Here is an 18,814-nt window from a genome sequence, read left to right as displayed (position 1 = left end):
AGATGGCAGAGGTCGACAGCATCGAGTCCACGCTGCTGAAGATCCAGCTGCGCTGGATGGGTCACGTCTCCAGAATGGAGGACCATCGCCTTCCCAAGATCGTGTTATATGGCGAGCTCTCCACTGGCCACCGTGACAGAGGTGCACCAAAGAAAAGGTACAAGGACTGCCTAAAGAAATCTCTTGGTGCCTGCCACATTGACCACCGCCAGTGGGCTGATAACGCCTCAAACCGTGCATCTTGGCGCCTCACAGTTTGGCGGGCAGCAACCTCCTTTGAAGAAGACCGCAGAGCCCACCTCACTGACAAAAGGCAAAGGAGGAAAAACCCAACACCCAACCCCAACCAACCAATTTTCCCTTGCAACCGCTGCAATCGTGTCTGCCTGTCCCGCATCGGACTTGTCAGCCACAAACGAGCCTGCAGCTGACGTGGACTTTTTAATCTTCGTCCGCGAAGCCAAGCCAAAGAGCACGAAAATGTGTAGCTAGTACTTGGAAGGATAATGTGGAGGTTAATATAACACGCTGGCAGAATGAGTTTAGAAATTGTATTATTATGGAAAAAATTACATGTAATTTACATGATAATTATTTGTTTTTTGTTAAAATGTGGTCTTCCTATTTGGAATATATGAACTTAGAATTATTCTTTATAATCACTGTATTATCTTTATATTTGGGTCCCTGAAGGGGTGGGAGGGTGGGTGGGGTTTTTGTTTTTGTTTCTTTTTATATATCCAAAAAATTATTTTTTTCTGTTATGTTTGATTGTAAGTTGTCTAAATTCATTTAAATAAAGTTTTCAAAAAAAAAATCAGATGAATTGCATGTTTCTTCATCTCTGGTTTATTGAACATTATCTAGTTGGCATATTATTTAAAAGAGCTCAGCAAATATTACAACTGATTGAATATTTTAAACATGTCCATTATTTTCAACTGTATAATTAATACCCGCATCACATAATATCAACGGCATTATACATTCAAAATTCTATGCAGCATTGGAGTGGGGCAGGTCCAAGGGGAAAGAAGGTGGAAGCAAAAAAAACCTTTCCTGCTTCAAAAACAGAATAAAGTTAGAAATGGCACTCTATGCTAAGATCAACTTTAAAAATGTTCCGATGAAAATTACAGACCTTCTGTGACAGACACACGTCCTTTTTGAATTTCTGCTTTGGAAGGCTTTTTGATTTGGAGGGGCAAGAGTGGGGGAGACAAGGACTCGAGAACATTTTAAGGTGCAATGCAGACTATTTTATGAGGTGAATGCATGGCGCTTCCAAGTCTCTGCCAGATCCTCGCTAATCAAGATTTCATATCAGCCCACACAAAGAAAAGATGACCTTCATCAAAAGGTTTACCTTCTTCCTCTTGTAATATACAACCTACCAAAAGCAAAATCAACATCTTCAGTGCCAGAAATAAAATGATAAATTCCACGCAAATATCTCATTACAGGTAACGTGTTAATTAAGTGTGAAGGGTGGGGGCTCATCGTTACTTGATGAGGGATCTGCACCAGGAAGGAGGTGAGTTAAGACAAATTCAAGTTGGATTTTCCATGAAAACGAAACCCAAGCAGTTGGAGCAGTCTCTCAAAGGGGGGTGGGGGGGGGGGGTCTCGTCACAGAGAAGAGCAGAGGGAGTGAGGGAGAATGAGTGGATCTAATCTTAGAAAGTGCAGGTTTGAGTACATCTGACAGTGCTGTGGGATGTCTCTACTTGTTTTAGTTCTGTTGAAGGTCCCACGAGCTTGGTTAGGCAGGCTTGGTTTTGGACAATGCCTGCTCGCTCAGGAGCCTGGTGACTTTGTTCTGATGGTTAATTGCGAGACTGATGGCGGCAACGTTCTTCAGCCCCTGAAAGGAAAGCAAACACTTTTAATTTGGATGCTTCGCAATGGCACAAACATATCCATGCCTTCGGATCAAGTGACAGAATATGACAAAATCCAAAACTCTTTGTATGTTCATTTGTAAAGAGCTGATGAAAAACTGCGAATTTCTGGGGAGAGTAAATGGAGAATGGAGTCAATAAAATCAGTGTCCAAGTATCTGGACTGATACCTACCTTTCATTAAATTACTGAAACATATCATCTGATCACTTTCTTATCTCTACCTGAGCTACCATATTTCTAACATAATAGTAATTGGATTGTAGTAGTTACTCCCATGGCTATCAATTATTTTAAGATGTGCTCAAATCCTGACAGACATTGTCAAGGTGCCAATCTTGTTTTTCCTTCTGAATGCACAACAAACCTATTCCATTGGGCTCGACAGAGCCACAGTCTCATTGACTGCCTGAGACGCTGCCTTGACAGGATGTGGATGTAGACATTTGCCTCTGTCATTTAATTTAATGGCTTTTGAAGATCTAACTTAAGGGTGCTGAAAATAAAAAATAAATATGGGAGTTTTTATTTAAACAGAAAAAAAGAAACAACTGAAGACCTTTAAAACTAAATAATTAAAAAAGGTAAACAAGAGATCTGCAGATGCTAGGACCTTGTGCAGTACACAAAATTGTTGGTTAAACACAGCAGATCATGAAGTGTCCATTGGAAATAAAAGGCATTCAATGTTTCAGGCTGTTTTATCAGAGACAGGTGAAACAAATCTTAGTTGTTTGCCACACCAAAACCTGGCTAACAAAGAACACACCACTATCTGACCAGATGGTTTCACCATTCATAGACTTGACTGGAACACGGATCCTGGCAAAGAGAGAGGGGGCGGTGTGTGCCTTTTAGTTAATACTGCATGTGCATGGACATCGGGGAGATGTCAACCTTATGCTCTACTGCCTTGCAGCACATCTCAGTTAAATACAGACCCATCTATCTATCCCATGAGTTCTTATCAGTGATTCTCACCAAAGTTTATATCCCTTCTGATGCCAAGTACAAACAGGCACTTGTGGAGCTGCGTGATGTAGTTAGTAAACTAGGGACAGCCCAGTCTGACGCACTACAAATCAGTGTGTCAAGAAAACCCTACCCAACTCCGACCAACATGTAACCTGCTGTACCCGAGGTCCCAGCCCATTTTTTCATGCTACACAAAGAGAAGGAAGGCCTACCATTCTTTCCTGAGACCACGTTTTGGCAAGTCGGATCACCTGGCTGTGCTCCTTCTGCCTTCATGCAGACAGAGACTAAAAAGAGAGGCTCCGGAGATCAGGACAGCTAGAAGGTGGTCACAGGAGGTTGAAGAACGATTACAGGACTTCCTCGAGTCAGTAGATTGGGTGGTGTTCAACAACTCACCTGAGGATGTGAATGAATATAGCACAGCCTCTTTAGACTTTATTTAAAACAGCTGTGGATGAGTGTGTCCCCACCAAATCATTTTGGGTATCCCCTAACCTTCCTGGATAAACAATGAAATACAGAATATTCAGAGACCTTTTAAGTCCGTAGATCCAGATCACTTCAGAAGGAGCAAGTACAACCTACGGAAAGCAATCTCTTAGGCGAAGTGGAGTTTCCAGATGAAAATGGAAACACGAAGGATTACCGACAGCTGTGGCAGGGCCTAGAACCAAATCCAAAGCAGTGGAAGACACCAAAGCTTCACTCCCTGATGAAGTCAATGCCTTCTATGCCCAGTTTGCTCACCAGAACAAGGAAGAAGCACTGTCCATCCCCAGGGTCAGCACTACCACTAGGCCAACTAGGCAGCTGCCTGGGGGACAGACCTCAGAGAGGCGCTACTGAAGAGAGATTCCAATAGCTCCGGGCATCTCTGCATCATGAATGACGTGATTCTGACTAATGCACTATAAGCACGCGTGTTAGTCTGGTAAGGCAGAGGGAGGAAGTGGTACGGCGCAAGTCGAATGTCACATCACCCACTGCTCAGCTCAGTCAGCAAACCAAAGTGAGTCTGTATTGTAAGACTCACCCCCACCCTAACCCCACAATCAGCCTGGCATCCCCATGTCCCCTGATGATGCTCTACTGTCTGTATCCGAGAATGGCGTGTGGACTGCCTTCAGGAGAGTGATCCAAGTAAAACATCCGGCCCTGACTGTGTACCCGGCCGAGTACTGAAAACCTGTGCTGATCAACTTGCCAATGCATTCACAGATAGCTTCAACATTTCATTTTGACAAGGTGGGGTACCCACTTATTTCAAACACGCCTCAGTTATACCTGTGCCAAAGAAGTGTGTGGTAACCTGCCTAAATGACTATCGACCAGTGGCACTCACATCTACAGTCATTAATATTTTGAAAGACTGGTGTTAAAGCATATCAGCTCTTGTCTGGGCCATGAGATGGATCTGTTCTAAATTGGTAACAACAGGTGGATGACATCTCAGTGACTCAACTCAAAGTCCTGGAGCATCTGGACGGCAAAGATGCAGACATCAGGATGCTCTTTATCGACTACAGTTTGGCATTTAACACCATCAACCCCTCAAAACTGATGAGTAACTCCAAGACCTGCGGGTTAACACCCCACTGTGGAATTGGATCATGGGTTTCCTCATCTCCAGAGCAATCAGTGAAGATTAGTAAGAACTTTTCCACCATCTCCATCAGTATTGGTGCACCACAGGGCTGTGTTCTTAGCCTCCTGCTCTACTCACTTTACACCTATGACTGTGTGGCTCGGAACAACGATAATTTGCTGACAATACCTCAGTAGCAGGTTGTATAAAAAGGGGCTATGAGTCAGCATACAGGATGGAGAATGAAAACTTGGCTGAATTGTGCACAAACAACAACCTCACATTCGATGCCACCAAAACTATGGAGATGATTGTGAACTTTAGGAGGAGAAAACCAGAGGTGGACAATCCAGTAATCACTGGGAGATCAGAGGGTGAGCATATTTAAATTCCTGGGAGTCGCTATCTCAGAGGATGCAATGCACAAATGTCCGTAAAGAAAGCACATCAGCACTTCTACTTCCTCAGGAGTTTGTGGAGATATCAAAAATCTACGCAAACTTCTATGTCTGCTGATGGGCTGCATCATAGTCTGGTATGGAGGCACCAATACCCATGACCGTAAAACCCCTTCAAAAGGTAGTGGACACAGCCCAGGAACATCACAGGCAAAACCCTCCCCACCATCGAGAACATCTACAGGGAACGCTGTCGTCGGAGAGCATCAGCAATCATCAAGGACACACACCACCCAGCACACACTCTGTTCTCGCTGCTGCCATCAGGAAAGAGATTTCGATGCAACAGGACTCTCACCACCAGGTTCAGGAACAGCTGCTCCCCCTCCACCATCAGACTCCCCCACAACAAACTCAATCAGAGACTCATTTAAGGACTCTGACTTGTGCACTTTATTGATTATTGAATATATATTTTCTGCATTGCACAGTGTGCTCACATTTCTTTCTTTGTTAATATTTCTCTTTTTTGTGACTGTATCTTTTATTGTGTACAGTTTTTTGTACTACTGATCAGTAGAAATTCTACCTGGCCCGTGAGGAAGTAGAATCTCTGGGTTGTCTGATGTTATGTATCTACTCTGAAAACAAATCTGAAATCTGAACTCTTGAACTTCAGGAATGCCAAAAAACAGACAGATGAATGCAGGCTAACAGCTAAGAGGTGGATACAAGTGGGAGGGTAGAAGAGAAAGAAGCTGAGCTGCAGAGTGACATTTCAGATCTCCTGAAGGGCTCAGTCCTGAAATGCCGACTGCCTGTTACTTTCCCTCAGTGCTGTGTGACCTGCTGAGTTTCTTTCCCATTTTTGTGCATTGCACCAGTTAAAAGAAAAATTGCTTTGCTTCCATCCTATCTCCTGATCTCCTACTGCAGAGTTAAAGAAAGGCTGGTAGACTCCAGTTGAAGTCTGGGATGGATCACAATGACTGGCTAGGCTCTTTGTCAGTCACTAAATTCTTGACTTACAATACAGACTTACTTTGGTTTGAATGACTTGATGGCAGCAGTTCCCTCTGGAACATCTGCCCAATAGGTTAATCTCAGCATCCAAATTTTACTGTGCACAAATGAGGCCATCTTACACATCTGATGGAGGAAGGTCAGTCTCCGACTTATTAACAAGAAAAAAAAATCAGTTGAGTGCAACTCAAAACGTTCCAGTCGATGTCGTCACATTTTATTTGCGCATCTGTACAGTTTCACAGCAGAACTATAAACGTATCTGTTACAAAGTACTGATGTTCTCAGAAGTTAACCTGATCTATTTCTCTGAATAATTAAATGGGTGATTCATCAGCGAAGAAATATTAAAACCTCTTTAAACAGTTCAACCCAAAAGGGAATCTCACTCTTGCATAAAAATGAACAAGAAATAACAACACTGCAGTATTCTGTCTGATTATTCGGATACCTGTTTAAACAAAGCAATTTCTTCTACAAAAGAAAATTAAATTTAGCAAACCTAATTTAAACATGGAAACACCTGCGTTTATGGCTACAGTAATCAAGCCTAAGGCAGTTACCTTGATAGCATCTTTTGTTAAATATTTAATCACAAGCTCAGTGAGCCAAGTTTCTGACCAACTTCCAAAAAGAAAAACAATGGCAAAATTCTGCACTCATTCAAATACCCAAGAGAATAAACAGTGTATTTCAGTAGCACTTTTAAACACAGAGTGGACGGAAAAGACCCGGGGAGTTCTGAGAGACTTGTTCCTATATTTTAAATGGAGGCACCAAGAGTCTATGAAAGCACAAAAGACTGGGTGAAGGGTTAAGTTTATTGTAAGATGGTTGGGGAGTTTAACAGCAGAACAGGTTGGACCAGCTAAACCTAATACTCCCTGATTCATGCAGGAAATGCTAGTGGAGGGGAAAAACCTTCATTTGAAATGTTAAGAGAGAAGGCTGCTGGAAATAATTAGCATCTGTATTTGGATAAAAACTGAACTTCTACTCTGGAAAGTGAAAACATGCAGTTATTGCAAATCCACAACTAAAACCCTAAAGACTTCTGGGGTAGAAAAAAACAGTAGTAAAGCCATTGTCCTGAAAATTTAACTAATTTTTCTCCACAAAGATGCTGATTACTTCCAGCAGCTCTCATTTCATAAAATTTAGTGATGCAACATGGTATAAGGCCCTTCTGGCCCATGAGCCCAGGCTGCCCAATTACACCCAAGTGACCAATTAACCTACCAACCCCATATGTCTTTGCAAGGAGGCGGGGGAGGGAAACCAAAACACTCGGAGGAAATCCACTTGGTCACAGGGAGATCGTACAAACTCCGACAGACATCATGGAATTCAAACTTGGGTCACTGGCACTACATCAATATGTACCGGCCTTGATTTTTTATTTGGGCTGAGGGGGCAGCTCCTTTCCTTTCTGCTCTCTGCTTCCCTCTAAATTGACTTCCCTGTGTACATGGAGATGGGCCTTTCAGCCCTGCTGACCAGGATGGCTAGCCCACTTGCCTACATCTGATTCACATCCCTCTTTTCCTTTCTTATCTGTATCTGAATGCCTTTGAAACACCATCTCTACCTCCTCTCATGGCAGCTTGTTCCAGGTACCTATCATCCTGTCTGAAAAGCCCACCCTTGCGATTTAATTTAGAGATACAACACAGTAATAGGCCCTTCCAGCTCACAAGCTCATGCTATCCAAATACCCCCTACATCTTTGGAATGTGGAAGAAAGCTGGAGCATCTAAAGGAAATCTACACGGGGAGAACATACAAACTCCTTACACACAGTACCGGATTTAAACCCAAGTAGTTGGCCCTGTGACAGTGTTGTGCCCACCACTACACTAACCATGCTGTGGTAGGTAGGCAGATGTACTTATGTACATGACAATAAACTCAAACACTGATATGAAAAATATCAACTCCTGTCTGAATGGTGACATAGATCTGTTCCAATTCGCCAATCGTGAAAACAGGTCTATGGCAGATTCCATCTCACTGGCTCTACACAAAGCCCTGGAACATTTGGACATCAAAGATCCTCTTTATTGACTACAGTTCGGCATTTAACACCATCATCCCCATAAAACTAATCAGCAAACTCCAAGACCTGAGACTCAACACCCCACGGTGTAAATGGATTCTGGACCACATCTCCAGACCACAATAACATAATAATAATAACATAATAACAATTACAGCACGGAAACAGGCCATTAGGCCCTTCTAGTCCGCACCGAACCAAACACCCCTTTCTAGTCCCACCTCCCTCCACAATGCCCATAACCCTCCATCTTCTTCTCATCCATATACCTGTCCAACCTTTTCTTAAATAATACAATTGACTCCGCCGCCACTATTTCTCCCGGAAGATCATTCCACACAGCTACCACTCCCTGAGTAAAGAAGTTCCCCTTCATGTTACCTCTAAACCTCTGCCCCTTAATTCTTAACTCATGTCCTCTTGTTTTAATCTTTCCTCCTCTTAACGGAAATAGTCTATCCACATCCATTCTGTCTATCCCTTTCATAATCTTAAATACTTCTATCAAATCCCCTCTCAACCTTCTACGCTCCAAAGAATAAAGACCCAATCTGTCCAATCTCTCCCCATACTCCAGATGCTTAAACCCAGGCAACATTCTGGTAAACCTTCTCTGCACTCTCTCCACTCTGTTTATATCCTTCCTATAATTAGGCGACCAGAACTGCACACAGAACTCCACACAATCAGGGAGGATTGGTTGGAACATCTCCACAATCTTCATCATGGCCAGACAACCACAAGGCTGTGTTCTTAGCCCCTGCTCTACTCACTTCACACCTATGACTGTGTGGCTTGATATGAGAACAACACCATCTACAAATATGCTGAGGAAACCATGGCCGTGGGTTGTATAAAGGAAGGGGATGATTCAGCAAACAGGAGGGAGATTGAAAACTTGTCTGAATGGTACAGCAACAACAACCTCACACTCAATGTCACCAAAACTAAGGAGCTGAATATTGACATCAGGAAGGGAAAACAAGAGATGGACATTCAAGTGATCATTGGGGATTCAGAGGTGGAGAGAGTGAGCAAATTTAAGTTCTTGGGAGTCACTATCTCAGAGGATCTTTCCTGGACCCAACACACAAATGGCATCGTGAAGAAAGTCCGTCAGTGTCTCTACTTCCTCAGGAGTTTGTGGAGGTTTGGTATGACATCAGAAACCCTGGCAAATTTCTTCAGATGCATAGTGAAAAGTGTGCTGACCGGCTGCATCACGGTCTGGTCTGGGAACACCAATACCCCCCAGCATAAAGCCCTGCAAAAAGTAGAGGACACTAGCCAGGAACATCACAGGCAAAACCCTCTCCACAATCGAGAACATCTACAGGAAATGCTGCCTTTGGAGATCAAAAGCGATCATCAAAGATCCACACTACCCAGCGCACACTCTGTTCTTGCTGCTGCCATCAGGAAAGAGGTGCAGGTGCCACAAGACTCGCACCACCAGGTTCAGGAACAGCTGCTTCCCCTCCACCATCAGACTCCTCAACCACAAACTTATTTAAGGACTTCAATGATTGTTTTTCCTCCCTGATTTGCACAGTCAGTTTGTTTACATTTTTTAAAATTTGTTTACATGTGAACATTGAGTCAGTTTTTTTTGCACTGCCAATAAGTGGTAATTCTGCCACACCCGCAGGAAAGATTCTCAGGGTTGTATGTGATGTCCTGTATGTACTCTGGCAATAAATCTGAAATTGGAATCTAAATGTAAAATCTACTCAATTTAAAAGAGGTACTCACCTGCACAACACAGCGGTGGATGTGGTCTTCTGTGGTTAGGACCAAAAAGTAGTCGTGTAACACACCAAGCTCCTGCAGCCAATCAGATAGATTGTTAGTCTCACTACACATCCACAACTATACAATGGCAAGGCAATTCCCCCACAAATCAAAACTTCATTTACAAAGGGGTTTGATGTAACCAAATCAAATCAGAGGTCAAGAATATTATAAACTCTCCTTAAGGAAGATGAAGAAGGCAAGAATATGAGGGAGTTTATAAAAGAGTGGATCCCTAAGACCCTAGGATGTCCAGAACTACAGCATGAAATGGAAATAGAAAGGGCACATAGAGTATTGGCCTCTAAACCACAACCACAACAAAAACCAAGATCTATTGTAGTAAAATTCCTAAGATATACTACAAGAGAAAAGGTACTGGAGAAGACAATGGAAAAAGTAAGAGAGGGCAACAAACCACTGGAGTATAAAGGGCAAAAAATCTTCATTTATCCAGATATAAGTTTTGAACTCCTAAAGAAGAGAAAAGAGTTCAATACAGCAAAGGCGATTTTATGGAAGAAAGGGTATAAATTTATACTAAAGCATACAGCGGTATTGAAAATATTTATTCCAGGACAACAAAACAGACTATTCGCGGATCCAGAAGAAGCACGAAAATTTGCAGAACAATTACAAAAATAGACTGAGGGAGGAAGACGGGTAATGAGAGTTAAAACGATCACGACTGATATGTATGTGGGTAAAGACAAAAATAGACTGAGGGATGAAGACGGGTAATGAGAGTAAAAATGATCACGATTGATATGTATGCAGGTAAAGAGGTATAAGAGTGAATAGAGACAATGAGCATACATGAATGTATCTGTACTTAGAGGAAAATATGGATAGTATAGACAAGAATTAATAAGGGAAGGTAATGGAATAGAGAGAATAAGGAGGGAATTAAAAGAGGGACCTTTGTGACATATGAAAAGTGAAATCTTTTCTGGGGGAGGCGGGGTGGGGGGAAATAGCGGTCACTGCAAAATCAGTTGACGCTTGCGAGTGGATTCGCAAATCCAAATGGAGAGGGGAGATGTGGTTGTCCGACAAGGGATAAAGGACAACTCAGGAGGTGAAGGGGAGATTGGGGATAAATAAGATAGAAATAGGAGAATAAGGAAAATGTTAGATGTTGTAGGAATGTTGTCTTATAAAGAGTTGAAAATAAGAAAACAGAAATGGAAAAGGAGGAAAGGTAATGATGGAAAAACGGAAAGAGAAGATAAACAAAATATAAAAGGGCTACGCTGAACTATATGTCTTTAAATATTAATGGAATACATAACCAAATTAAAAGGAAGAAACTACCAAATTTAAATGAATAAATGTATTCCATTAGAAAAAATAACATATTGGTTAAGAAATAACATTGAAATATTCGAACAAGTATAGGAGCCTTACATTAAATACAATAGCGAAAACCTACCGGGGACAAACATTACCTAAGTTGATGGAAGGAGAAGGAAAGAAAAGAATGGACTCAGTAGAATTTCTGGTGTAATTTGGTTGAATGACAACATTGTCTGACTGGCTTAATGCAACCTAGATAGTATACCTAAAATGGATGAGAGGGGGGGGTGGGGGGGTGGTTTGGGAGGAAAGGGGGGGGGGAGAAAAAGTCACTGTATATGTGTGAAAAGAAATAGTGTATATCATGGCTAATGTGATTTATGGTGTGAAAAATAAAAAAAAAAAAAAAAAAAAAAAAAAAAAAGAATATTATAAACTCTCTAATACATGAGAAATTCAAGCAAAACAACTTTATTCAAACCAGAGCTAGATCTTTGATTTGCAAGGGTTAGTTAAAATGATGAGCATCAAGGTATTAAGGATATATTTTTAAATGTAAAATTTTTAAATTTAGACATACAGCACAGTAACAGGCCATTTCAGCCCACGAGTCCATGTCATCCAATTTAAATCCAATTAACCTACACCCCTCCCCCCCACCCAGTATGTTTTGAGGGTAGGAGGAAACCAGATCTACCCAGGGAAAACCCATGCAGACATGGGGAGAATGCACAAACTCCTTACAGACAGCGCTGGATTCAAACCCCGGTCCCAATTGCTGGCGCTGTAAACATGTTGCGCTCACCGCAACGCAAGATAGAGAAGAGTGTTCTAATGCACAAAGTAGTGAGAAGGTGGGAGGAGACTCTATGCGTATAAACAAAAGATGATGGTTTGTTATTGTGCTGTTAAAGTTCCATCTAATTATAATAACATCTCTCTTTAATCCACCAACTCCCCGCATCCTAGATTTGCATATTCTGAAGAGTACGATGGTAGAATTCAAGTTTCACCATCTTGGTTCTGATGACAAGCAGGAAGTCTCAGAGACAAGTAGTCGGGTTGTGACATGCTGGAATGTTGAGGTTGATAGGTTGGGACATTTGTGCTACAAAAGTGCTGGGCAAATATCCATTGAACCACAGACCCATCATGGACTGGAAACAGGCTCCTTCGGCCCTTCTAGTCTGTGCCAAACCCTGGAGCTGCCGTGGGTCAAACTGCCCAGACTGACTACTGTCAGCTCTATACGGGCTTTGAACAGCCTGTTAATGGTAGTTTTATTTAAAATCCCATGATGGTGGTACCTACGGGGTTGCAGACTCCAGAGAAGTGGAGGACTGGTGCAGGGCACCAGATAATGGAGAGATCACACCCCGTCTGAGAAGGAGAAGCAGAGGAAACGACTCATGGGACAGGGACTACGGCAGCGGACCAGTGAGAGGTTCTGAAGTTGAAGAAATACACAGGCCAACATTATCGGATAGATGTTTTCGCTGGAAGAAGGAAATGGGAACAACAATACATACAATTTGGGCATGTACGAAAGTGGATACGTTTTGGGAAGAACTAAATCAGATATTAAATAAAATTAAAAAAAATAACATACCAAAAAATCCAGAGATCTTTCTTTTAAGTAACATAAGAAGTAAAGAATTAGGCCTCAAATTGGATAAAGCGCAAAAAAGATTCATTATGATAGCCTTAGCAGTAGCAAAAAAATGTATAATGTCAACTTGAAAAATGGAAGAGAGCCTGAGAATACAGCAATAGTACATGGAAATGAATAAATGTATTCCATTGGAAAAAAATAACATATAATTTAAAAAATAAAGTCACATTGTTTGAACAAATTTGGGAACCATACATGGAACATAAAAGAGAGACCTTGCCTCAGACCTCCATCCCCTAAAATGATAAGAAGACAAAACGACTTGATTCAGTGTGTAACAAATAGATTACGCATTTTTCTTGTTTATTTTCCTTTGGATGAAGATATTGTTTTATGGTTTTATTGTTTGTATATGTTGAATGTTTATGGGTTTTGGAGGGGGGTGGGAAGAGGGGAGGGAGGGAAAGGGGGAAAAAAAGGGAGAAAATGCCACTGTGTATATTTAATGAGAAGTTTGTACATATTTTGGTTGATGTGGTTCAGTGTGAAAAATAAAAAAATATTAAAAAAAAGAAACACACAGGCTGTGTGCTGTTGATGATTCACACAGACTGCGGGCTGCTGGGCCTCCCACCAGGCTGTGGACTGCTAGAGACTGGCCCGAAACGTTGAATACTAGGAATATCAGGTATGGGAACCAGGATGCGAGAGGACGCTGAAGGGTTCCTAATCATATTGGAAGTTTGGATTGGGAGCTCACATCGCCAATAGTTTGGACTGGACTCTGTGTGGCTGCAGAGGCTGCGAGAGTGCTGAAGGAAAATCCACGGACACTCGGTGACTCTGGGGGGAACTCGCTTTTTATCTGACTGTAAGAGGAGCTTCAGGCAATTTCTGTAGAGGTGAATCCATCTGCCTTATAGAAGGCAAAAATAATTTTGTGTAATAGGACACTTTTAATTACCTGACAATGGATTGAATCGTGACCCCTTGCCTGTGGGCAGGTGCTCCAGCCCTGCTCCTCCTTCCCCCACCTTTATATTCAGGCACCTGCCTCTTTTCTTCACATACTTTTATTATCCCTACTGAGCTTCTCCAGCACTTTTGAGCATTGCACTTCAATCACAGTTTCTACAGACATCCCTGTTTAACTCACTGGGCAGAATTAGGTTTTGATCCACTAATGTGCACTCTCCTGTGCACAGTGAGCAGGGGTCTTGCAGCCCTCGCTCCTTATCCACACATTCTTCAACTGGTCAGGTTCAATCTGAGCGAGCAGCTGCCCGCTGGTTGCCAGAAGGAAAAAATGCAATGGGCATAAATCACAAATCAAACAGAAGTTTGAATCACCCAAACAGAGAATTAAATGATAAAATCTGTATCTGCCAAACTGTTAATTGTCAAGGAAAGATAATAATTTGGCGTCAGAGGAGAAGGTATTGTAAGCCTGTTCTTATAATTTTCCCTGGCACCTCATTTCATGAAGGGGTGAGTGAGAAAGGCAGCCAGTGCATTAAACCCAGCAACAAGTACAAAAGAACTGAAACTTGTACCCACTTACCCTGCCATTGCTTGTATATCAGTTCACTTAATCCTCATCAAAGGATTAAAGAGTTTCTCTTAACAGTTACAGTAAATAAACTATTCAGGGTCAATAGGCAAATGACTCTGAATACTGGAAAGCAGAACATGGAGAGGAAACACAGTATTTCAGGTTGGTGACCTTTCAAAACTGGGAAAGTGAAGGCAAGAGCATGTTACAGCGTGGAGACGGTGGGGGGAGGGGGGATGGATGGATGGAGAACATTTATTGTCATGAATAAGTCTTGAAATTTATTGTTTTGTGGCAGCATCTCAGTGCAAACATTCATATAAACCACCTTCCAACAATAAAAAGTCAAAGTGAGGCCGTGTCTGTGGTTCATTGATCATTCAGGAATCTGATGGCAGTGGGGAAGAACTGTCTTTGTGCCACTGAGTGCTCGACCTCAGGCTCCCATGTCTGTATAGAAAAGCTGGAGCACTGAAGCTTTGCCATTTCTGACGAAAAGCCCAGACAGACCCTTTACTTCCTATGGATGCTGTGTGACCTGCTGGGTTTCTCCAGCACTTTTGTGCCCTGAAACTGCTGGTTCCTCCAGCTTCTCTTGATTCACTCCAGACTCCACATTAGCAGTTTTTGGGTATCTCAGTTGGTAAGAATCCAAGACTAGGTTGGTGAGGAGAGTCATGGTCTGTCTCTGCCCCACCAGACTTGTCTCTTAATATCTCGACATTATCTTGTCTCCCCATGTCCAGTCCCCTCCCACCTAGATCTGGGACAACACTCATGCTCTCCACCTCTTTGTGGAACTGCGATTCTCCGGTCCCCACTTTCGTGTCTTCACCATGGACATGCGATCCATTTACACATCCATTCCCCATCAGGAGGCTGTCAGGGACCTCAACTCCTTTCTTGAATGCAGAACCATTCAGTCCCCTTTGACTAAGACTCTCCTCTGCCTGGCCTCGCACTGAAATTCTTCTTTGACTCACCCCATTCCCCTCAGATCCAGGGAGTAGCCATGGGAACATGTGTGGACCCCAGCCAGACCTGCTTCGTTGTCGGGTACGTGTCCCAAATTCTTCCTCAGCTTCACAGACGACTGCATTGGTGCTAACTCCTGTATCCGTGCAGAACATAACATCACTGCCAACTTTCATCTGGCCCTTAATTTTACCTGGCTGGACTCTTTCTGACACCATTGTCCCCTTGCTTGGGATCTCTGTGTCCCTCTCAGGAGACAAACTCTCTACAGATATCTCTTCCAAACCCACTGACTCTCAGCTGTCTCTCACCTTTTCCAACCCTGTCTCTTGTAAAGACACCATCACCTTCTTCCAAGACCTCCACCAGACCTGTTCCCAGGATGAGTCCTTCCCTAACCCTAACCAAGGTCTCTGGGGTCACGTCCAGATTCCTGGAGCAACAGAACTGCTGTACCACCGTGCCATTCTCACTCACAGCTGCACTGTGCTTAACCCTTTTCCCTCAACGCTCCATGACAGATCATGCCTGGGACTTGTGAGTTATTCATTTTTAGGGCTATTAGAGCAAAACATTTTCATGCATTGATTTTTCTTTAAAATCAGAGCAAATTCTTCTCAGTTTCCTCTTCAACGACATTCTTCTCTGTTACGAAGCTATGCACAATTGATCTTTTGGAACCACACTAAATGCTTTGACTCCACATATACACAGTGTCTCCTTTTGGTCCTCACATCTTTGGGCCTTAACTTAGAGCAATGCAGCACAGGAACAGTCCCTACAGCCCATGATGTCTGTGCCCAACACACTGCTTCTATCTGCATGTGATCCACTCCAGTCCCTTTACATTCAGGTGTATCTAAAAACCTCAAATGCAGCTATCGTATAATTGTGTTTAATTGTGGCTCTGAGGAACACTAGCGAGCCGGGTTTGAATCCAGCACAGTCTTTAAGGAGTTTGAATGTTCTCAGAGTATTGGTCAGTACAGGGTTTTTCCAGATGCTCTGGTTTCCTCCACATCCCAAAGACAAACCGGGTTAGTAGGTTAATTGGTCACATGGGTGCTACCATGTCTCTAATTTTTAAAAAAATTCCCAACATTTTCTCATGCTATATTTTTGCCTTCCCATCTTCCTTTTACACTCACCCCAACACATTCCCTCTGCCGAGGGCTCCAGGTTTGTTCCAACAAATTTGGCCTCATTGTTTACAACTCCCTCCTCAATCATCTCCTGCTGTTCTGACACCAATTTACCTTCAGCGAACTGTTCCAGTGCAATTCACCTCATCTGTAGGCAGGTAAAATTGGTCAACTCTACCTGAAAATGTTTATTCCTGCTTTTCTCTTAATGATAATAAAAAACAAAATAAATCTAACTGAATAATGCTGATTACCAATTATACCATTTCCCAGTTCCATTCACTGAACCAAGGCCAGAATTGATCCTACCTTTGCTGGACTTTTTACGAGCTTTGGTTTCCTCCTACTATTTGAAACATACTGCGGTTGTAGGTTAATTGGGTGCAACTGAGGCCAGTATCCCCATGAACTTCCTACACTTTTCAAATCTCCTCTGAATCTCCAAAAATGGGAAAATGGGCAATTCCTGCCCATTTTCAAAACCACATTTAACGATAGCAATGAATTTAAGCTCCCATATCAGGGTCCTACATTCATCTGCTCTTGTTTCTTGACTCCCTGTATTAACATTTCTATGAAACCAAACTTCTCTACTGCCCTTTTCCCTTGATGTTTTTTCAAACTGCACTTTTTTTTTAATGGAAATGTAATATTCCAACTTATTTATTTCATGAAAAAGAATAAGTTTCTTTAAAATTATTTAATTGAAATTTGATCTATCCAATGAATAAGCTTGTGGTAGATCACTGTTATACTGTGATTGGGTGCTGCAGGCTGAACTCGCCTCCTGAGACCCATAACCCCCTGCATGCTCCCCATCCATCCTGCCATGATCACTCGATGAGGTTGACAGCTGCTCCAGTCTAGAGTCAGTAAAACCTCGGTCTTTTGTGGTAATTGATGGTGCATCAAAGCTTAAAGTTGTGAATTGCTTGCAACTTTGCTTAGTCATTATTGAGTTTACAACCTCACGACTTGGTCTGCAATAGCTGGAGAAACAGAGCTGGATGCCAAAATCAAAATGCATTTTGGAATGGATTGGGCTGCTCACAAGCAGAGATGAAAATGTCAGGTGTAATGAATTTCAGGTGCAACAGTGCAGTGCTATCCCTCTGTCTGTCATTGCTAATATCAAATTTATTCAAATTATTCAAAACTGTATTTCTGAATGAATGCTCCATACATTGCAAATTCCCTGCTAATTGTCCATGACATCTCTGTTTTGACAGTATGACATCTGTCAAGGTTTAATTATGCATTATCCATGTGCAATCTTATCAAATATATTTAGACTTGTTGATATAGTGCACAGAAAGCAGCGCTATTCAAAAAGACTGTCCCGTATCGGACTTGTCAGCCACAAACGAGCCTGCAGCTGACGTGGACATAAACCTTCGTCCGAGAAGCCAAGCCAAAGAAAAGAAACTATCGGAGTAAAATGACGAAGGACTGCAGAACAGGCAACGAGAACTAAAGCCCATGACATTATGTTCCATCATCTAGCACTGAACCAGGTATTGTATCGAGATTGTAAATGTGATGACCTTCTAAGAGAATAAGGTCCAGATTAATCCAATACTAATTCTGTTTCTACATATTCAAAATAGCCAGGAGAGCAACAATCAATGCATGATCCAAACTGTTTTAATTGGAATGGCTCCAGAAGATTATGCCAACCAAAGCCATTTTATTGAGGAAATGTATCTTTCAAATGTTTTTACACATTGCAATTCAATAGATTCTGTAGATTTAGAGTTGAACAATTAAAGATCATAATCAGGATTATTGTCATGAACAAGTCGTGAAACTCCGTGTTTTGAGGCAGCATCTTAGTACAAACATTCAGATTATAACCATCTTATGACATTACTATAAAAAAATAAATAGTACATGAAAAGCACTTTGGTTCATTGATTATTCAGGAATCTGTTGGCAGCGGGGATGAAACTTGTGCCGCTGAGTGCTCACCTTTAGGCTCCTGTACCTTTTTACCGATGGTAGCAGAGTGAAGAGGGCATGGCCTGGGTGGTGAGTGTCTTTGAGGATAGAGATTGCTTTTTTAAGACTGCCTCATGTAGATGTCTTCGATGGAGTAGATTCTGGTGCCTGTGATGTCGCAGGCCATTAACAACCCTCGGGAGTTTATCTTTGTCCTGAGCGTTGGCACCTCCGTACCAGACGGTGATGCAACTGGACAGAGTACTTGCCACGGCACACCGTTGGAAGTTTATGAGAGCCTTTGGTGACATACCGAATCTCCTCAGACACCTCACAAAGTATAGCTGCTGGCGAGCCTTCTTTGTGATTGCATCAATGTGTTGGCTCCATGACAAATCCTTGGAGTTGTTGACACCCAGGAATTTGTTGTTCTTGACCCTCTCCATTACTGAGCCCTCGATGAGGACTTGGTCGTGTTCCCCTGACTTCTTGCTGAAGTCCATAATCATCTCCTTGGTTTTGCTTGAAATAAGCTGAAATCTGAGTTTTAACTTTGGACTCAATGTT

The 18,814-nt window shown here is 42.3% G+C and overlaps 1 protein-coding gene across 7 annotated transcripts in view; it reads right to left on the bottom strand.

Moving 5' to 3' along the window:
* Nucleotides 1–833: 833 nt before the first annotated feature.
* zzef1 (zinc finger, ZZ-type with EF hand domain 1) overlaps nt 834–18,814 on the bottom strand; it is a 315,777-nt gene continuing 297,796 nt past the window's right edge. For all 7 annotated transcript variants that reach the window (XM_069884994.1, XM_069884997.1, XM_069884995.1 and 4 more), the window contains 2 exons: nt 9,694–9,765; nt 834–1,864 (listed from right to left, as the gene is read on the bottom strand). In XM_069884994.1, the coding sequence (XP_069741095.1) occupies nt 1,763–1,864; nt 9,694–9,765 (174 nt within the window). In that variant the 3' untranslated portion in view covers nt 834–1,762. The remainder of the gene's footprint in view (nt 1,865–9,693; nt 9,766–18,814) is intronic.

This window comes from Narcine bancroftii, chromosome 6, assembly GCF_036971445.1.
Source record: "Narcine bancroftii isolate sNarBan1 chromosome 6, sNarBan1.hap1, whole genome shotgun sequence".
Lineage (NCBI taxonomy): Eukaryota > Metazoa > Chordata > Chondrichthyes > Torpediniformes > Narcinidae > Narcine > Narcine bancroftii.
This window is presented reverse-complemented; position numbering and strand designations above follow the sequence as displayed.